The 18,020-nt window shown below is 38.7% G+C and overlaps 2 protein-coding genes across 2 annotated transcripts in view; one reads left to right on the top strand and one right to left on the bottom strand.

Annotated features, from left to right (window-relative positions):
- LOC134225701 (E3 ubiquitin-protein ligase RNF180-like) overlaps positions 1-11,589 on the top strand; it is a 28,362-nt gene extending 16,773 nt beyond the window's left edge. The window contains exon 3 of the mRNA XM_062705996.1: positions 10,803-11,589. Coding sequence (XP_062561980.1) covers positions 10,803-11,157 — 355 coding nt within the window. The 3' untranslated portion in view covers positions 11,158-11,589. The remainder of the gene's footprint in view (positions 1-10,802) is intronic.
- On the bottom strand, positions 11,168-15,347 carry LOC134225700 (zinc finger and SCAN domain-containing protein 26). Its single transcript, XM_062705995.1, has one exon. The coding sequence runs from the start codon at positions 15,103-15,105 to the stop codon at positions 13,723-13,725; it is 1,383 nt and encodes a 460-aa protein (XP_062561979.1). The 5' UTR covers positions 15,106-15,347; the 3' UTR covers positions 11,168-13,722.
- Between the last annotated feature and the right edge of the window lie 2,673 nt (positions 15,348-18,020).

The following is an 18,020-nucleotide window of genomic DNA, read 5'->3' as shown; positions in this document are numbered from 1 at the left end:
AAACAAACATTGGAATGTAAATTCCTGATAATGCGAGCATTTCATGAGAAAACTATAGTATGCATTCGACAGATTAAGCTTCCCTCTATCAGATAAGGGAATTAGTTTTGAATAAAAACGCTAGCATTCTACGGAATTTATGAAACAATGTTTGATTACAAAATAAGTTACGCCCAAATCGCGAATCGTTCCCGATTTATCAAACTTGTATACAAGTTCGAAAAAACAGAATGGGATAGGCAGCCCCCACAGAAAAATTGTGATTTTCGCTTTGTTTTCGCTCATTTCGTGTTGGTTGGTCTACACAGCTGTGTAGAACAAGTTGAAATGCATCATCAGAGCCAGTGCTCTCCGCGTTTGGCGCTTTCTAAAAGAAATTTATCATGGGGTATAGCCTCACGAATCAGTTCTCTATTCGCGAAATCGAAGCAAAATTCTTCACACAAACAATGACAGTTCTTTATGGGTTTTTACAGTAGATCAACAGAGAGGAGGAGATGGCGGCCATGTTTCACTCAAACTCTGACAGATAGCAATGGGATTTCCCATAGGAGGGAAGAACAGAATTTGCTTCGACTTCGCGAATCATGACAGCTTGCGAAAAAAGTCTCTCGCGGTATGCTATATATGTAAACAGAGATGATAAGTGAGAGATTTGTTCATTCTTTTTAGGATTCAATCCCTGGTACTGGTTAATAATATCGAGGTTAAAAGATTATTTTTGATAGCATTTTTGAAACATTTCTGTAGGTTTACTGTTCTGGCCAATTCGTCCAGTATTATTTACTATCGTTATTGACGAGCGGTAACGAAGAGCAATAAAGTTTTCCTCTCTTCTGATATTCCTGTGAGGGCAGCCTGTTTTTTTGGCATGTCTTGCAGAAGGAATCCATCACTTTGATTCTGTTTCATTTGTTTTTCTTTCGTAAATAGATTGCATTGATTCATTGGCTCACTTCCAGATTGGAACCAAGATGAATACACAGCTAGGTGTTGCAGTCTGCGCAATTTATGGACGAGAAGAAGGCGGGGGTGAAAAATTCATTTTCGGTGCAAAACATAAACAAACCGGCTGGCTCTCCCATACTAAAATCCAAGATGGCTGAATCGTGAATTTGGCAGATTGGAACACCTAGTGGTGTATTCATCTTGATTGGAACTTTCCTTTTTAAAAAATATGTGTTTAATTTTGTCAGTCGAGGTTTGCACTGATTGATCACGTACTGGGTGGTGTTCATTGTTGTGCTGAAAAAATCGTCGAAATCCATGTTCAGGACGTCCATGTTTTCTTTCGCACTTCCAACTATTTCTGAAAAATCTGAGAATGTTTCAGCTGGTTTACTTTCGCGCATTTTCGTAGTATGGCCTGTTTCAAAATATTTTAATGATAGAGTTGATTAAAAGTAGGGACACGGCAGGTATTTCCGTCCATCGTCATAGGGGCTAAAAACATCGAAAGGGACGTCCTTTTGCTAGAACTCAAATATAGCAGAACGTATCTCCTGAGCTTACGATTTGATACGGATGACTTTGTCAAAACAGTTTCTCTTTTATTGGTTTTCGAGACTATGACGAAAAGACGAAAATACCTGCCTTAACCTTATCATGTGTTGGAACATATTTCAATTTTTAATTTGCGTTTCAATGACAGATATGCGTTCGCACTCACCAATACTACTAAAAAATGACAGATAAACAGATAAATACTACTTGACCTCAATGTTGTTTACGTTTATGCTGAACGTTGCTGTGGAGTAAATCAAGGTAATTTGCAATTATTTATCAAGTTTGCGGTAAATGAATAATTATTAACTTCATTTCCAAGATGGGAGATATTATTCAACAAATTAGCAAACGTCGTGCGTCAGAAAACACCGTTCATCACGCTCTATACGGTTTTTTCTTTCTGGGGCTGTCGAAGGCCAAGTTGGCGTTGCTTTACCGGAAGCATATCTCAACAATCACCAACTGGATTACTAATTACCAGACGAATGGAGGTTTTTCCCAAAAGGAGTACGCTCGAGATGCCAAAAAATTTGGAGCGGGAAAACGACAATGGCTTGTGGAGCTTTATAAAAGGGATCCTACAATTTACCTGGATGAAGCCAAAGAAGTGTTCGAAAAAACGTTTTGTATAACAATATCCGCATCGTCCATTTGTAGAATACTTCACCATGAAGGTTTTTCATGGAAAGCTCTGGAGCGTAGAGCTGTGCAAATCCATACAGATGATGTAGTGCGATTTTGTGAGGAGCTGCAAAACATTCAATGGGATTATCACAATTTGATTTTTCTCGACGAGGTCAGCTTCGATAATCGAGGAATGTTGAGAACCCGAGGTTATGGAGTACGAGGAAAACGGCTGATCTGTCGTGGAGAATTTGTCCGGAAGCCAAGAGTTTCTTTATTGTGTTTCATTGCTCAGAATGGGATGAAAGAAGTTTTCAGTACGGAAGGTACGTTCAATCGAAGTAAATTTTTTTATTGTTGCCGGAAGTTCATAACAAATTCTACGGATGTTGAAATGTATCCCGGACAATCTTCTGTTTGGATACTAGATGGCGCGCGAATCCACTGTGACCCCATGATCATCTACTATCTGCGATCAGTGGGTATAATTCCGATTTTTCTGCCAGCTTACTGTCCATTTTTTAACCCAATCGAGGTTGTTTTTGGACTAAGTAAAATGCGCCTTAAAAAAACATACATAGAATGTGCCTGCCGTGATATGCTTATGGTAGTAGCGGAAGTCATGGAGCAGTTCTCAAACTATCCAATGGAAAACCTGTTCCGCTAATGTGGTTACATTCGAGGTGGTCGATTCGATCCAACAATCGAGCTTGAAAAAGATTAGGTCTTGCTTGGTCAGCTTGGATTTGAAGAAAATTCAGAGAAGCAGTTAGGCATAATGCACCACATTGAATAAAAACTACAAAAACGTTTATTTTGATTCGATTTTTATTCAACGTAAAACACTGAAATCTTTCCCTTGATGAACCAAGAAGATAAAACCTTCAATGACATCAGTAATGATCCACATCATCTTGTTCACGAACTCGAGCCGCTAGTTGATCTGAAAAACATGTCTCCTCCGCTCGAACCGTATTCTCTGCTGCAGAAATAAATGATTCTCCCACAGCATCTCGCATTTCTAATGCTTCGATGCATCGTCTCAGCTGGTCCATCTTAGTCGTGAAAGTGTGTACGGTTTCTGTAACGCCAAAATGTAACGGGGAGTTTTGGAGTTGGAACCGTTCTTTGATTTCCGTTTAACTGGCTTCACTTAAGCGCCAAGCAAGACGACCTAAATCTCTTGCTTGTGAAGCAGCAAGATAAGATACCCGGCGAGACTCAGGGCGAGTCCGTCAAAATCATGGAAAAAAGTAGAACGAACCGACCAAATCACTCCCAACCTTTACGAGTTAATTCCCAGTTCCCTTCCCAGACAATGAATTCTAAAAAAAAACCAATCAATCAATCTTTCCTTTGCCTAAAACAATCTCCAAGTTCGTTAATAGGAATTTAATTTTCGTTACCAGTCCTATCAATCCTACTTGCATGCAAGTTCCACTATGGACTTGTGCATTCGCACGGCCGTGCTTCTTTCAGTCCCTCAGTCGGTCGGAATATAACAAAATCGACGGCCTGACTGTTTTTTTCTAAATTTCGTATTTTCAAGATGTATTGGTTACAAAAATAAAAGGTATCTAACCTGTCGTGTGGCTCCGGCTCGAGCTCAGGCGCGATGTCCAGCGGTGGATGGGGCGATGGTGGTGGTGAGGCTTAGCTTCGTGGATGGCAGTTGATGGTGCAGACGTTGCGTACGGTGGTGTTGGTGCAATCTTCGCATATGCGGAATTCTAATGGTGTGCTGATGCTGTCAGTGGGTGAGTCTTCGCTAACCGGTGCTAACCCACGCTATCCGAGCAGTTTCGTTGCCCAAATAGTCAGCGTACTCGAGGCCACCGAGAATGGAATGTGGCCGGCGATTAGCTTCCAGCGACGATTCCTGGGAGTTGTGGAATTCCTCCCTGGCCCGTAGGTGCCTATGTGGTTCACTGGCCGGACGACGAGACGAACGCCTACAAGCCGCCAAGCTTCGGGATCCACCAAGAGGAATCGGAGTGATCGAGACCTCTCGCAACCTACAATCCGATCTTCAGACCAGACGGAACTTATACTTATAGTTCATCAAAAGTTTTTCGAATAAAACTACTTCATCATGGTAGCCTGTATTTACACTTTGAGCCATGGAAAATTTTCGTTTTATGGAACGAATCACAGGCTGTTCTCTAGCGGAAAACAGTTTGATCAAGTGAGCTGGCGGGGCTTCGTCGATTAAATTTTTTCGAAGGCATGGATCAACAGTGTAAATGGAATTAGCTCACATCATCCAAACTATGTCTTGAGCTTGCCAACTGATTCCATCCTTATCACGAAGCTTTTTGGCAAGATCTTGAACTGTTTTGTTGGATGCAGCGCCAGCCCTGTCTCGAGATTCTGGTTGCAAAAGCAAATCCTTCACTGACTTAAACACAGTTCTGTTGTTTACGGAAAGTGAGTTAACATGCAGAAGAAGGTGAATTTCCTTCTTCTTCCAATTATGCAAAAGGTTTGCAGTAACTTTGTCAACGGGATAATATCTATCTTATCGTTGAACAAAGCAAACCGTAAAAAATCCGATTCCTGTGGATGCTCCTTACCCCATGCAGGAGTAGCTTCGCCATTTTCGTTGCATCTGAAACAACTTCCCGCTTCAGATATTGCTGTGACATCAGCCAGCACTGACGAATGAATTCTTCAGGCGTGTTTCCAGCAACACCCCACTTGCCAATTTCCTTTCCGGAAGAATGTCCCTCGAACTCTAGAATAGCAACAAGCACCCAGCAACCATAGAGACCATCCGGGAGTTTTTCTTGCGAAAAGCTACCGCCCTTCCTCTCTCCAGTTACCGATTCTCCCGGAACTGCAATTGAATCGCCAAATTTTTCGAAATCAAACTCGTCATTCGGTGGGGTACCTCCAATTGGATCTTCACTCGGGTCAAATTCCATATTTCTATATGAAGAATCCAAATATTCTACGTCGATACACGAAGGGTTGATTTCGTCATCCTCCCGATGGTAATCTGCTAATTCGGATTCCATTTCAAAATCGATCTCTGTTCTTGGAATAGATATGCCGATAAGATGATGAAAAAACAAACAAATAGTTATTACTCACCAGTTATGCCGATTAGATGTATGGATTTAACGATCAAAAATCACCTGAAAAGTGTAGTTTCTTTCGCACGAGATCAAATTAAACACATGTGTGCGTGAGAGCTTGGCGTACCATGGGTGTGCAGAAATCTTCACTGTGCAGAAATTTTCTGCACAGTTGTCTAAAAAGGTGGAAAATGTGCAATATCTAGCCAAAACATTATTTCTCCTGCAACCGGTTGATCACTCGATGGAAACAGCTCGTAATGTGCCAGTGGCCACTGGTGGTCAACAAATCAACATGGAATACGAAATTTTCAAGCGAAACATCATTGGAACATAATCCCTAGAAGTGCAAGAAATATATCCAATGTTCTAAATAAATTCTGCACACTTTTGAAATAATGTTTGGTCCTTGCTCGTCTTGCCCCGAGGGGGTGGTCATATCGATAGTAAATATAGGCATCAATAAAATACTTTTTTTAAACCAGATTTCAAGATACTGAAACGTCATTTTTCAGTGTTTCTTCTTCTTCTTCTTCTTCTTATTGGCATTACATCCCCACACTGGGACAGAGGTTTCTAAGCCAGGTTACCATTTTTGCATTCGTATATCATGAGGCTAGCACGATGATACTTTTATGCCCAGAGAAGTCGAGACAATTTCCAATCCGAAAATTGCCTAGACCGGCACCGGGAATCGAACCCAGCCACCCTCAGCATGGTCTTGCTTTGAAGCCGTGCGTCTTACCGCACGGCTAAGGAGGGCCCCTCATTTTTCAGTGTTTATTGATACTTATGTCAAAGACGGGTCATCATAACGGTGTTTCATTGAAAAATCAGTAGAATTCGAAAGAGTGTTACAAGGGTTACCAGGGTGGCCATCTCGCCCCACTTTCCCCTACCTAGACTAATTCAAGATAAAATTTTCAAAACGACTTATCTGCTTTTGTAAACAAAGATTCAAACGACGATTTGACGATCTGGTGTTGGTTTGCGTGGGAGAGCTATCAGATTCGTCAAATCGTCGTTTGAATCTTTGTTTACAAAAGCAGATAGGTCGTTTTGAAAATTTTGTCTTGAATTGCGCTGCTATGAACGAACGATGCAATGAGAGAATCGGCTTCACAGTGTGACTGACTTGCGGTTACTTTTCGCGTGGGTGAAGAATATAACGGCATGTCAGTCACACTCAAATTATTATTGGAAAAAATGATTGATATCAATAGTTTTAACAATGTTTCTACTAGAAAATCATTAATTCTGTATTATAGCATGGCTATTTTATATCAAATCAGTCTAAACCAGGGTTCATAATGCTCACTCAATCTCAGGAGCACATGATTTTCCCTCACGAAAGTTTTCGGGGAGAAGTCGCTTTTCGGGAACGAAAAACAGCCTGGAGCACGGTATACCGTGGCCTGGAGAGTGATAACAATTTTTCGCTCACTTTGATTACCGCTAAACATTGGTTTGCTCTTTTTCTTTCATATTCGAGTCTTTTCGTGGCATCATCAATGCTAATGGTAGTAGCTTATGTGGAACAAATAACTTAACGCTTTCATACAGATAGCGTGGTGGTGTGGCTAAAGTAAGCGCATCCCCACAGCTATTATTGTTACTATTCTGGGTTCGAATCCCGGCGCGGCCATACAATTTTGTAATTGTTCTGCGATAATTCTCGCGAAAAGTGAGTGAGAGGTGAAAGTAATGAAACGAAAAAGGATTTTCATTTAATAGGAAAGATTTTCGTTCATCTTCCAATGCTAATTCTAGAGAAAAGATTAATGGGTGAAAGATGATCTTCAACATAAACAACGAAACAAGATTTTCCCTTGGCCCGAAAAACGCTTGCTTTGGTCTCATTGAAACGAAAAGTCGAAACCCTGGTCTAAACACATAAATAGTAGAGAAAACATGCTAAACTTTTGCAAGCGATTTTCTCGTTTTCACTTTTTTACTTGCGATTCACGGCAGTATGGGAGTTGGAATTTTCGAGCTTTTTTGAAATTTAAACTGCCCTACAGTGCTGCACGTACTTATTACAACGCGTGGCGGAGTAGAACTGCCAATACTGCGGCAGCCAAACAGCTGAAATATCACCATGTCACTATAGGATTTCGGGCGGTCATTAATCGAAAATGTCATGTCTTCCGAATTATTTTAAAATATTTTCTCTCCATTGTCAATACTCTAATTAAGAGAAATTCTGAATTTGAAGTCTCTAGGTGCACTAGTTCCAAAGATATAAGGTGGCAAAGTCAGAAATGGGTAAAAAAGTTAGCAAATTTTCTGAAAAAATATTTTATTTTCAACTATTTATTGAAATATTTTTAAATGTTTTTTCTTCAATGTTAATACATCATTACAAAGGTTATTGTATAAGCTTTTAAATGGTGTGCAAAAACTAATGGTTACACTGTGAAAAAAATTGAAAAAATGCGGAAGCAATATTTTTTCCAAAAACGACGCTATTTTCAACTTTGATAGTGAAGAACTTTTTTCCTCAGGAATCCCCGGGTTCTTTATGATACACATCAAGGACAAAGCTTCGACTAAAATGTCCCGAAAGAATTTCTTGCCAGTATTTGCAATTAACAGAGTTAAGTCACTCTGATTTTTTTTCATTTGTTTTTTACCGTGTTTTGCCTCTCTCGTACTCCAAGGTTAATGCTCATTCCAAAAACGAATGTTTGATAGAAGGCCCGGAGACCCCTAGTGGTATATATCAACTAACTCAGCGCGAAGAATTGAGGTGATGTCTGTATGTGTGCATGCGCGTCTGTATGTATGTGCGCAAAAGAACGCAATCGCCATTTAGACACTTATTTGTGTCCGATTTTCTCGCAACAAGTTTCATTCGACGGGAAATCTAGTCCCATCGTTTCCTATTGAAAATGGGTCAGACTGAACTATGCGCTCAAAGGGTATGGTCAAAATACATTTATTGGTAATAACTTCGACTTTATTTATAACCATTTGAGCTCATTTAATTAACTTTTCAAAGGAGTAAATGAATAAAACCCCCAATGCAATGCAGCACAACGGTAACGGAAGGATTTAACAGTTCGCTCATATATTTCCTGTCAAATTTTACCGTTTCCGTCGCCATTCCGCTGAAATGCGTTTGGGGCTTGAGTGGTTTGAGTCATTCTCTAAACCTAATTTTCTGAGCTATTCATTAGCTACTGATGGAGAACTAAATATGAGATTTCATAATATGTAAATATTTATAAATCTCCTGGAATCAATAATTCCCGACATGTTTATTGCAAAAGTAAAGACGAACAATATCTTAGTTAGAACGGAGCGTATGAAATTCCTGCTAGTGTTCATGAATGTCTGGCTAATGGTAGGGAAATATTTATTCACTCATCTACACTTTGAGGTTCACTGGCTGAACAACCAGCGGAAAGTCAATATAAACAGTTGAAGAAATTTAGAACTCATAATGCAAGAAAATGATCAAGAGAGGCAAATGTTGACATTTTCCTTCGTGCCTTACATGAATCAGATCCATTTTAAGCTCGATTTGGATAACGAGGAGACGTTGGAAAAAATTTTTCACTTAGTTATTCTTATGCCATGCGTAATTTTGTAATATTTGAAGATTTTCAAAAGTTCTTTATCTTCTAATACTTTAGATGAATTTATCTCATCTTCCATCGTTGATGGAATTGAAGAAAATATCATTGAAGACTTAAACCTTGACACAGAAAAAGAATGATGCTGTATATAACTTGTAGAAATCATGAAAACAAATCAAAAGTAATTCAAATAGTGTTGTTATTTAAATTAAAAGAATTTTGCTTTTCGGAAGAATGGAGCATTCTTACATTCCACAATGAATGTCCACATTTTTGAGAATATATTAATCTCATTTTTGAATAACTTGTACACGTAAAAATGTCATGGGATTGCGATTTCTAATTTGCTAATACCCTTTTTCAAAAGTTATTTTCAATTCTGATTATTTGATTAACATTTAATGCTTTATGATCCTTCAGATCCTAGTACTTTGTCAAACAAATTGTTCTAAATACAAATTGTGAGGCATGAGAGTGAGAACAAAAAATATCACGGAATGTCATGAAATTAATGTCATTTAACATGATCGCCGCCATAATGTCCATAAATTGCTGAACTTAGTTTTGTACAGCCCCTTCCTTCTCCTTAAGAAAACGCACGAAATTTCAACTTCCCAAATAGGTTTGCTTTGTCACGTTAATCGAACCTATGAAAAAAATAATTACGTAATTCATAGACGATCCCCAAAGGGGGGGGGGTTGGAAATTGTATATTCATGCTATTTCGACCATACACAGCTAAAACTAAGTGGAAAATCACTTTAAAAGTCCAATTTTATTTTTGACCGCTCGCTTGTATGGGGATCCCCCATAGTGCATGTGCTCGTGTCGGATTGGCATGGACGGTTATCCAGCAGAAGCTTGTGGAAATACTGGACGGATGGAGGTGTCTTTCATTCGCTGGTAAAATCTGTTCTATCCGCGGCATAACAAGAATAACTTGTGTGAAAATACTGAAATACTTTGTTAATAACTCCGACAACAGAAATGATATCAATGATATGGGTTTTCACCTAGAATTAGAGTGTTTAAAACTCCAAACAATATGGTAAATATTACCAAAATAACAATAAACGGTAAAGTAAACCACAAAAAAAAAGTTTCATCTCAAAATTTAAAAACCCAGAATAATCCACCTAGCGGTGATGGTGCCTTTCTCGTGTATTATAAAATGTAACAAGAAAAGCACATAAGATAGGTCAAAATTGCACTTTAGGGAGATAGATTAAGTTATTTCCATCAATTCACATTTATTTGTGTTCATTTAAAATTTAAAATGCATTGTAGCAGCTTTAAAAAAAAATCGATTTTGAATTTTTTTAAGGGAAAAATTGGGAGAAAACAATGTTTTTTTTAATAACTTCGGAACGAAATGACCGATTGGGCCAAGTTTAAATAGCGAAAAATCAGGAAGAATTCCGGATAATTGGAATAGACTAAGTACAAAAAAGTGTGTCACATTTTTTTTGTACACACCCATACATACACACATACAGACATCACCTCAATTCGTCGAGCTGAGTCGATTGGTATAACACTATGGGTCTCCGAGCCTTCTATCAAAAGTTCGGTTTTGGAGTGATCCTATAGCCTTTGAATATCTTCTTCTTCTTCTATCTTCTATATAATAAAAATGAAATGGTCTGTGTATCCGTATCCGCATAACTCAAAAACGGCTAGATTGATTTTCTCCATTCCTTCAGCAGATAAGTTCGTTATCGCTTCCGATGGGTTTATATGATATTTACCCATGCGAAAATCACGAGCAAGGTTGAGTAAATCGTGAAAAACTAAAATTAAGATTCGCATGGGCAGTTCATAACGCGCATTTTCGCCTACTATGCAGGACAACGTCTGCCGGGTCAACTAGTACTTAATATACGCGAAAGGCAAAAATGGTAGCTAATTGCGTGAAAAATGTCGAACCAAAATGATTCATACTTATTATAAGATTATTAATATAATTATATTAATAGACCGCTGGTACTGATTTCATTTGTTAACACATTTTCAGTCGCAATATCATGATCATCAAATGCAAAAAATGTGCCCACATACTATCGGAAACGGAATCCGGATACATTCTGTCGGTTCATAACGAAAACGCCGCTGGTGAGAACGAGGATGGTGAAATTTGCGAAACGGTAGCGGAGAACGCAGAGGTATTCATTCACGAGGACCACCTACCCGAGTGGGTTCGAGCGGAGGTCGAAGAATCACAATGGACCAAAGGGAAACTGAAATGCCCCAAATGCGGGCTCAAGGTGGGATCGTTCGATTTCGTATCCGGCACAAGATGCAAATGTGCACTGAACAGCGTTCTTCCCTCGGTGCATTTTATTAGGAGTAAAGTGGATGTGAAAAGTTGAAGAACAATGATTTTCGTGTCAATAAATACTTTATTTCAAACTCTTAGGCATAAAAGATACAAAATATTTTTTTGTTTGTTGATTGGTTCATCTTAACTAACCTTAGAATTTACTACAAATATGTACGCGTTTGCTGCTTTGAGACGAAAAGTTGAAACATGTATAAGTGTACGTGTGTAAAGATTTAGCTTCCGTTAAAAACTCTTACTCATCTAATATCACATGTCATTTTGTTCGATCTTAATGCAAGATTTTGTCTGCAATCGTTTTGTTTAATATGAAGAGAAAATGATTGTTCGCTTCCTAAGTTGATTTTTTATGGTGGTGAGTCGGTGTTCTACTCCATTATAGTAGCTCTAAATAGTAATACAAATAAATAAACCTAGACTAAGGACAATTAATTAAAGTACATATTAAATAATTGTAATGGAACTCATTTGTAGCAGTGGATCGTTGATCTATATTTACAAATCTTATTGTGAAATTTTAATTAAAAAAAAAATACGTCTATTACTAACCTAGGAATAAAGTTAAACTAATTACGTATGAATTGTTTTAAATAAAACTTAACTTATCGAATGCTAAGCGAATTTTAGAAAATAAGACTAGAGTGAGATCATTTGAAAGCTATCTATATATATTGACTTAGTTTTTGGACTAGAACGAATTGAATTGACCAGAATATTGTTGACTAGAAGTAACACCCTGACTTTGGCTTAATTGTTTTTGAAACTGATTGTGACTAGACTCTTCACAAGTAAGCCGACTAGATCCTTGACTAGAATCTTTACCTCATCGTTGTTCGATGTTGACTAGAACCTACACTATGATTTAAATCCTTCCTTGTTTGTAAACCTACTATTTTGTTTGAAGCTTTTGACAGTTTTTGGGAACGTTCGTTCTCGTTTTTGTTTTGCTACATTTATAATATGGCACAATTTTCCACTCGATTGCAAAAGCTAACCCCGAACCTGCGCCTGTGTGCTTTTGACTTTTCCAAAGCATACCGGGAGAATAAATAAAATGATCATGGCAATGAACTGAAGATGCTGAAACGTAAACCTATCTCACTAAATGTCTTTCATTTTTTATGGAATGTTTAATCCTTCTATATGTGCAATGTCTATTGTCTGTACACGTCGCGATTCCGATTGAACTTGGAATGGTTTCTAACGTAAATTGATATTAGATCTATTAACTATTAACTTAAACTACTGAAAGATGTTCGAAAGGATAGCGAGAGATCTGATCAAATAAATAGGATTTAGAAAATAAACTAATAAATAAGCTCTGATCTTAATGCTAAGTTGATTGACTAGATGGGTACTCATCTTTGGGTGACTTAGAAATCTTTGGAAAATTCCAAATCGAATGTACAGAAGTATGGACAGGGTGGACAATTCTGTTGGCATAGCTGACATAATGCAGGCGTTTTTGGGAGACATAACTATACACTAAATCTCGCTTAACTTTTCAAAAGGTCCTAAGTAACATTTTTTCATGATTTAATTTGAATAATGCAATCAACGTATTTCATGTCAATCTGTTGATTGCAATACTCAAATTAAATCATGAAAAAAATGTTACTTAGGACCTTTTGAAAAGTTAAGCGAGAAATATTCATAACTTCAAAAGAGTTGCTAATAAAAACAATCCATTCCCTTTTATCGTTAACCTAAGCTATGAGACAAAAAACTAAAACAGTTGCCCTATTTGTTGTATAATAAGTTGAGAAACTCAATTGTCAAATTACCAAAATGGTTTCTTAAGTTTTTAGAAAATGTTCATACCGAAATTGTTGTGTAATGTTGATAAACTGAAAAAAGTGCTACAGTGGTTAAATTTGAATGCAGCACTGAAATGTGGGTATTCGTACTTTGAGAATTATCATATTTTTAGATTTCTTCTGCAAAAAAAAACAACATATCATAGGAAAATCAATGGATCAAAATAAAATAAGGGTCATTTGATTGATCATTGTCTCTTTTTATTGTTTGTAAAAAGAGTTTGAATACAATTTTAATTGCTTGTTCCATTTTTGATCGCAATTCCCATTTTTGAAACGCTCTTTTTTAAATCGAAAATTTGAACGAATGTTCTTTGGTGGCTTTGAAAATTTCAAAAAATTTAAAATGCATTTTAATGTGAAAATAAGCGAAAAGGCTCCCCCTCAAACTTTAAAGCACTTTCAGAACATATTAAAAAAACAACAGAATCGTCCATACCCGAGTGATCTAAAATCTAATTTTGAAACTAGTATAAATACAGAGCTTTGCTCCACAGTCTTATTTCCTATAAAGCTATGTACATACAGTCTTCTGCTCTTGGTGGCAAGTTTTCATTTGGTGTGATGCTGATTTGTGATTCGCAAAATGTACAATTTAAATAAATGATAACCCTAAATTTGAAGCGTGAATCTTGGAGTAGAACACTATGACTCGTTTCCACTCTTCTTCTACCTCTTTCATCTATCTTTACGGCGCTTTAGAAAATGATTATGAAAGTACTTAAGCAACTACTTGTTTTTAGGCAACTTACGAGTATATGGGTTCCTCTTCCGCGTCCTTATACGACCAGTGCGGTCGTGTGGCGGATTACCGAAGGTCCGTTGCGAAGATGGGCCAGCGCGGCGGCGGCAATGTTCTCTTCCTCGGTGAAGCGATTGCAATACGCCGACCGAATGTGGTCCATCTCCATGTCCTGGTCCATTTGATAGTCTTCGTTGATCACCAAGGCACGCTCTTCATAGTCATCGTCTTCGTCGTCATCCTCCCCCATTTCGCTAGGTTCCGTGGTTGAAGGTTGCGACTGGAACATGCCACCAGTGGCGGTGGTGATGTGGTAATTATGATGGACCAACTCCGGCTGCAGGGGAGGTTCACTGGCCACTACGGTGAACACAGTTTGTGGTGCTTCGGTCATTCGATTTACATAGACCGTGTTGCTGCTGTTGGTAGAGTGATTGGATTCTTCACCCGAACTGCTACGGTAGCTAGCGGATGCTGTGATGATTGTTGCGTTTGTTTCAGTTTCGGCACTTGATTGATTATGTTTGGATTTATTTTTAGCCTTATTATGTGTCAACTGATGCTTCTTCAGATAGGCGGGACGTTTGAAGGTCTTGTTACACTGCTCACAACGATATTTGCACTCTCCATTGTCGGGTTTCTCTCCTCCGTCACCCTTCTTAGCTACTTGATCCCTTGGCTTGTGCCAACGACGATGCGATGCCAAATTTGCCGGGCAATTAAATCGTTTGCTACATTCCGGGCAACGATATTCGAGAAGAACTATACACGCACACCGATGCTGGGCTAAGCCGAATGCATCCTCGAATTCCAATCGACACAGTTTGCAATTGTATGCACCTATCACGTTGGGAATTGTAGCTAACTCAGCACGCACTTCATCCGATATTTCCACCAAGTTGAACTGTGGATCAATATCACCGGACTCACGAGGCATATCGCCGTTGATGGCTTCTTCCAGTGAAATGATAATCGTACCGGACACTGGCGACGTTGTTTCTTCGTCAAATTTTAACTTCCTGGCAGCTTTCGTTCGACGCTCTTTCGAAATAGGAACCATTGGAGGAGGGTTCTTTGAACTCTTTGGAGCCGCGCCGTTTTTAACTGGTTTCACTGGTGTGGCTTCCTTCGTATCAAGCTCTGTCTGTTCGACCTTAATCTGTTTGACTCGATTTCCATCATGGTTCTCATCGTTTTCATCGCGGTATCGCTTTTTCAGCGGCGATGGCGTCAAAGGAGGCGTAATCGCACCCCCGAAGCACTGCTTCACCGTCAAATCAAGCGGCGACTCGGCGGTGAGCTTAGCGATGGCGGCGACGGTAACGGTGGGGACATATTGCGCCTTGAAGCTTGGCGGCAAATCGGCCACCGTGGTCAAGAGACCCATCGGTGGGCGAACTTGGATCTGTGATGAAGCCATACTAGCATGTCCTACGCACACGCACACTATCCCTTCCACGTGCGTCTATCTTCAAAAACTCTCTTACTATCCACTAAACAGCAAAGCGTCCACTTTGTCTCATAAACACTAAGCACTGTTGCACACGATAACTTGTTAACCGGATAAAATACTTAAAGAACTGCCCAATAATCTATGTATGTACACGGGTCGGAAAAATAGTGCGTAAAACTAATCTCTTGTTCACCGGACCGAAGCCTGGCAGCGAATGACACGACGTCGGCTCGTATCCTTGCACTTTATATAGGAAATCAGTTTCCCCTAGCCGAAAGCGACCAACACAAACCAAGCCAAAGGATACGCGGTAACAATCATCCTTCGTTTGCAGCGGTAAAATTCGAGCATGCGCCCGGCAGGGATCTCCCCCGATTCCTGTGTTGGTGGTGCTTTATGCCGGGACGCCAGGTTTCCCCTTCAGTTCACACCGAGCATAACACATAACAAAAGCATGATAGACGGAAAAACGGCACGCGACTCGATCCCGCAATACGCAGTGGTTCACAATCGGTTTCTTGGTTGGGCCATGGATTAATAAGTTTTTGAAGCTTTTCGCTTGATTTGAATTTTTGTATACTCTTATGCAATTTTTATATACTCTCCACCAAAAGAGGCCTTGTGATTAATTAAAAAAAATCAACTTTTATTTTTTAAGAGATAAGGCGTGCTCGTTTTAGAAGAATTACACACAGTGTGCGAAATAGAACGATGCAATTTTATTAATCTGCTGCAAAAATTAAACAATGTGATGAATTTTCCGGATCTTCTTATAGTAGCTGGGTATTCCGTAGGCCGGTGGTAGAGCGCAAGTTAGTACACAGATTATGCTGAAGGTGCCTGGATTCAAACCCCGGTCTGATCCAAAAAAAAATTGAGATGATTTTTTTTCGACTTCGAGAAGATGTTTAATGTATGTTCTACGGCAGCCTTTATTATTCCAGTGTTTTTATTTAGGACTGTGATTCAAGTTGAGTAAGTCCATCAATTGAAATATTTTATATTGCTTTTTGCATTGAAACTTTTCGTTTCGTCACTGAAAACATTGACACTTGTCTTCAGCGACTGCTTCCGCGATAAAGCATTTGCACATTTCATTCACTCATACATCTATATTGCTGTCAAAATGTGCATTTGACAACTAAATTTTCAGCTAAAAGCTCTATTTTTTGACACCGGTGCACTCACACAACCAATCGACATCAGTTGTCAAAAAATCAGGAGTACCAACTTGACCACTATCTCCTTGTCGCCGAGTCTGGCGCTGAGTGCTCGGCGCGGAAACCCAAAGGTGGGAATAAAATTTTGGGGCTTATGCGCAATACATTTGCATTTATCAGGCGAGATGTTTCATTTCGCTCTTTTGTAAGATACAGGCGGGCAAACGTTAAACACACAAATACCATTATAGGAATATTTTGGAGGTTCTATTATAAGAAGAAGACATCCCGAAGCGAAACATGAAAATTAAATGAAGCGTCGACTATAGGGAATCAAATTCCTATTATGGACCCCCAGGGGGTCTACTATAGGGCAAATTCAGTAATATTTCTAAATTGTAATTTCAACGAAAAGCGTCGTTTATTTGAGTTTTTTGTATGTATGTATCGTGGAGGGGAGATGTAGAACTTGTTATTAGGTGTTACGCAAAATTAAGGTTATTATACAACAAAGCCACAAATCTTGGAATTGCTGAGCAATCGACTTTAATTTCAGAACTGTACAAACATTATTACGCTAGATTTGGGATTTTTGAAATGGGGTAAAAAAACTGTGATGAATTTGAAACTGTATAATCACCACAATCATGCACATTAAATTCTGGCAGGAAGAGCAAAATTTCGCTACCCCTCACTATTTGGAATTTTACCCGAATATACTAAATTTACAAATTTGTTTGAATTTCTTGCTTCAACTCATCATGTTCCAGTTCACACATTTTATATCTTCATTTTTATATATGAAATAAAGTTGGCATTCGCACTACCACACATTACTCAACAAGAACGGACAGACAGACATTTGCCGATCTTTAAGCGTTTCCTCTTCTAGTTGCGAGAGTAAATGTTACGATAAAATTTGAAATCCTTGAAAATCAAAACAATCTTTCCGATGAAATGGTTTTTCGCACGTTTTACATGGGATTTAAAAAAAAAATATCTACACTCCCCACACTATAATGGGTCAGCTAAGGATCTAGTTTTCAAATAAAAAGGCAATCTTTGTTCCAAACTAGTAGTGTTGGAAGAGTAACTACTCAGATTTAAAACATTAAGCTTAGAATTCATCCTTATTTTTGGTATTTTTCCAAATCTTTAATTATCAGATATTTATCAGAAATTTTATTTTACAGATTTTACAGATTCTCAGCTAGTGTACAGGTATACTGGTTATTCAAAATATATTAGTGGCTCAGGAATTCAAGTTCTGTTCAGATATAGCATTTGGCCTCATACATTTGTTCTACAATTATTCACTATTCTGTGTCTGGTCTTGGTCTGTGGTGGAGACGAATCCGGTTTCAGACACCTCTACGAAATATTTTTGAACACCTTCTCGACTGAACTTTATTAAGGACGAGTGACTTGTATTTTCTTCTTTTTTTATGTTCTTAATTTATTTCACACCCGCCACTATCTCTCACACCAAAGAGCTCACAAGGTGCTCCCTGGTAATAGACGCAACCAGAGTGTATGTAATTAAGAGTGGCGACACTGTCAGAATTGGAACAAAATTCATCTGTCATTCCCATACAAAATCGTGTTCCAAACGAGCAGGCGACCTGTCAAATGCGGCACATGTCGCCACTCTTAATTATCACCCAACCAGATGGCAGATTTTAATACAATTCTGCATAAGAACCTTACAGAAACTGTATAATA

Source organism: Armigeres subalbatus, chromosome 3 (genome assembly GCF_024139115.2).
Source record: "Armigeres subalbatus isolate Guangzhou_Male chromosome 3, GZ_Asu_2, whole genome shotgun sequence".
NCBI classification, from domain to species: Eukaryota; Metazoa; Arthropoda; class Insecta; order Diptera; family Culicidae; genus Armigeres; species Armigeres subalbatus.
This window is presented reverse-complemented; position numbering and strand designations above follow the sequence as displayed.

Excerpts from the sequence above, each read along its gene's own strand:
- LOC134225700 (XM_062705995.1), bottom strand. The coding sequence starts at position 15,105 with ATGGCTTCATCACAGATCCAAGTTCGCCCACCGATGGGTCTCTTGACC.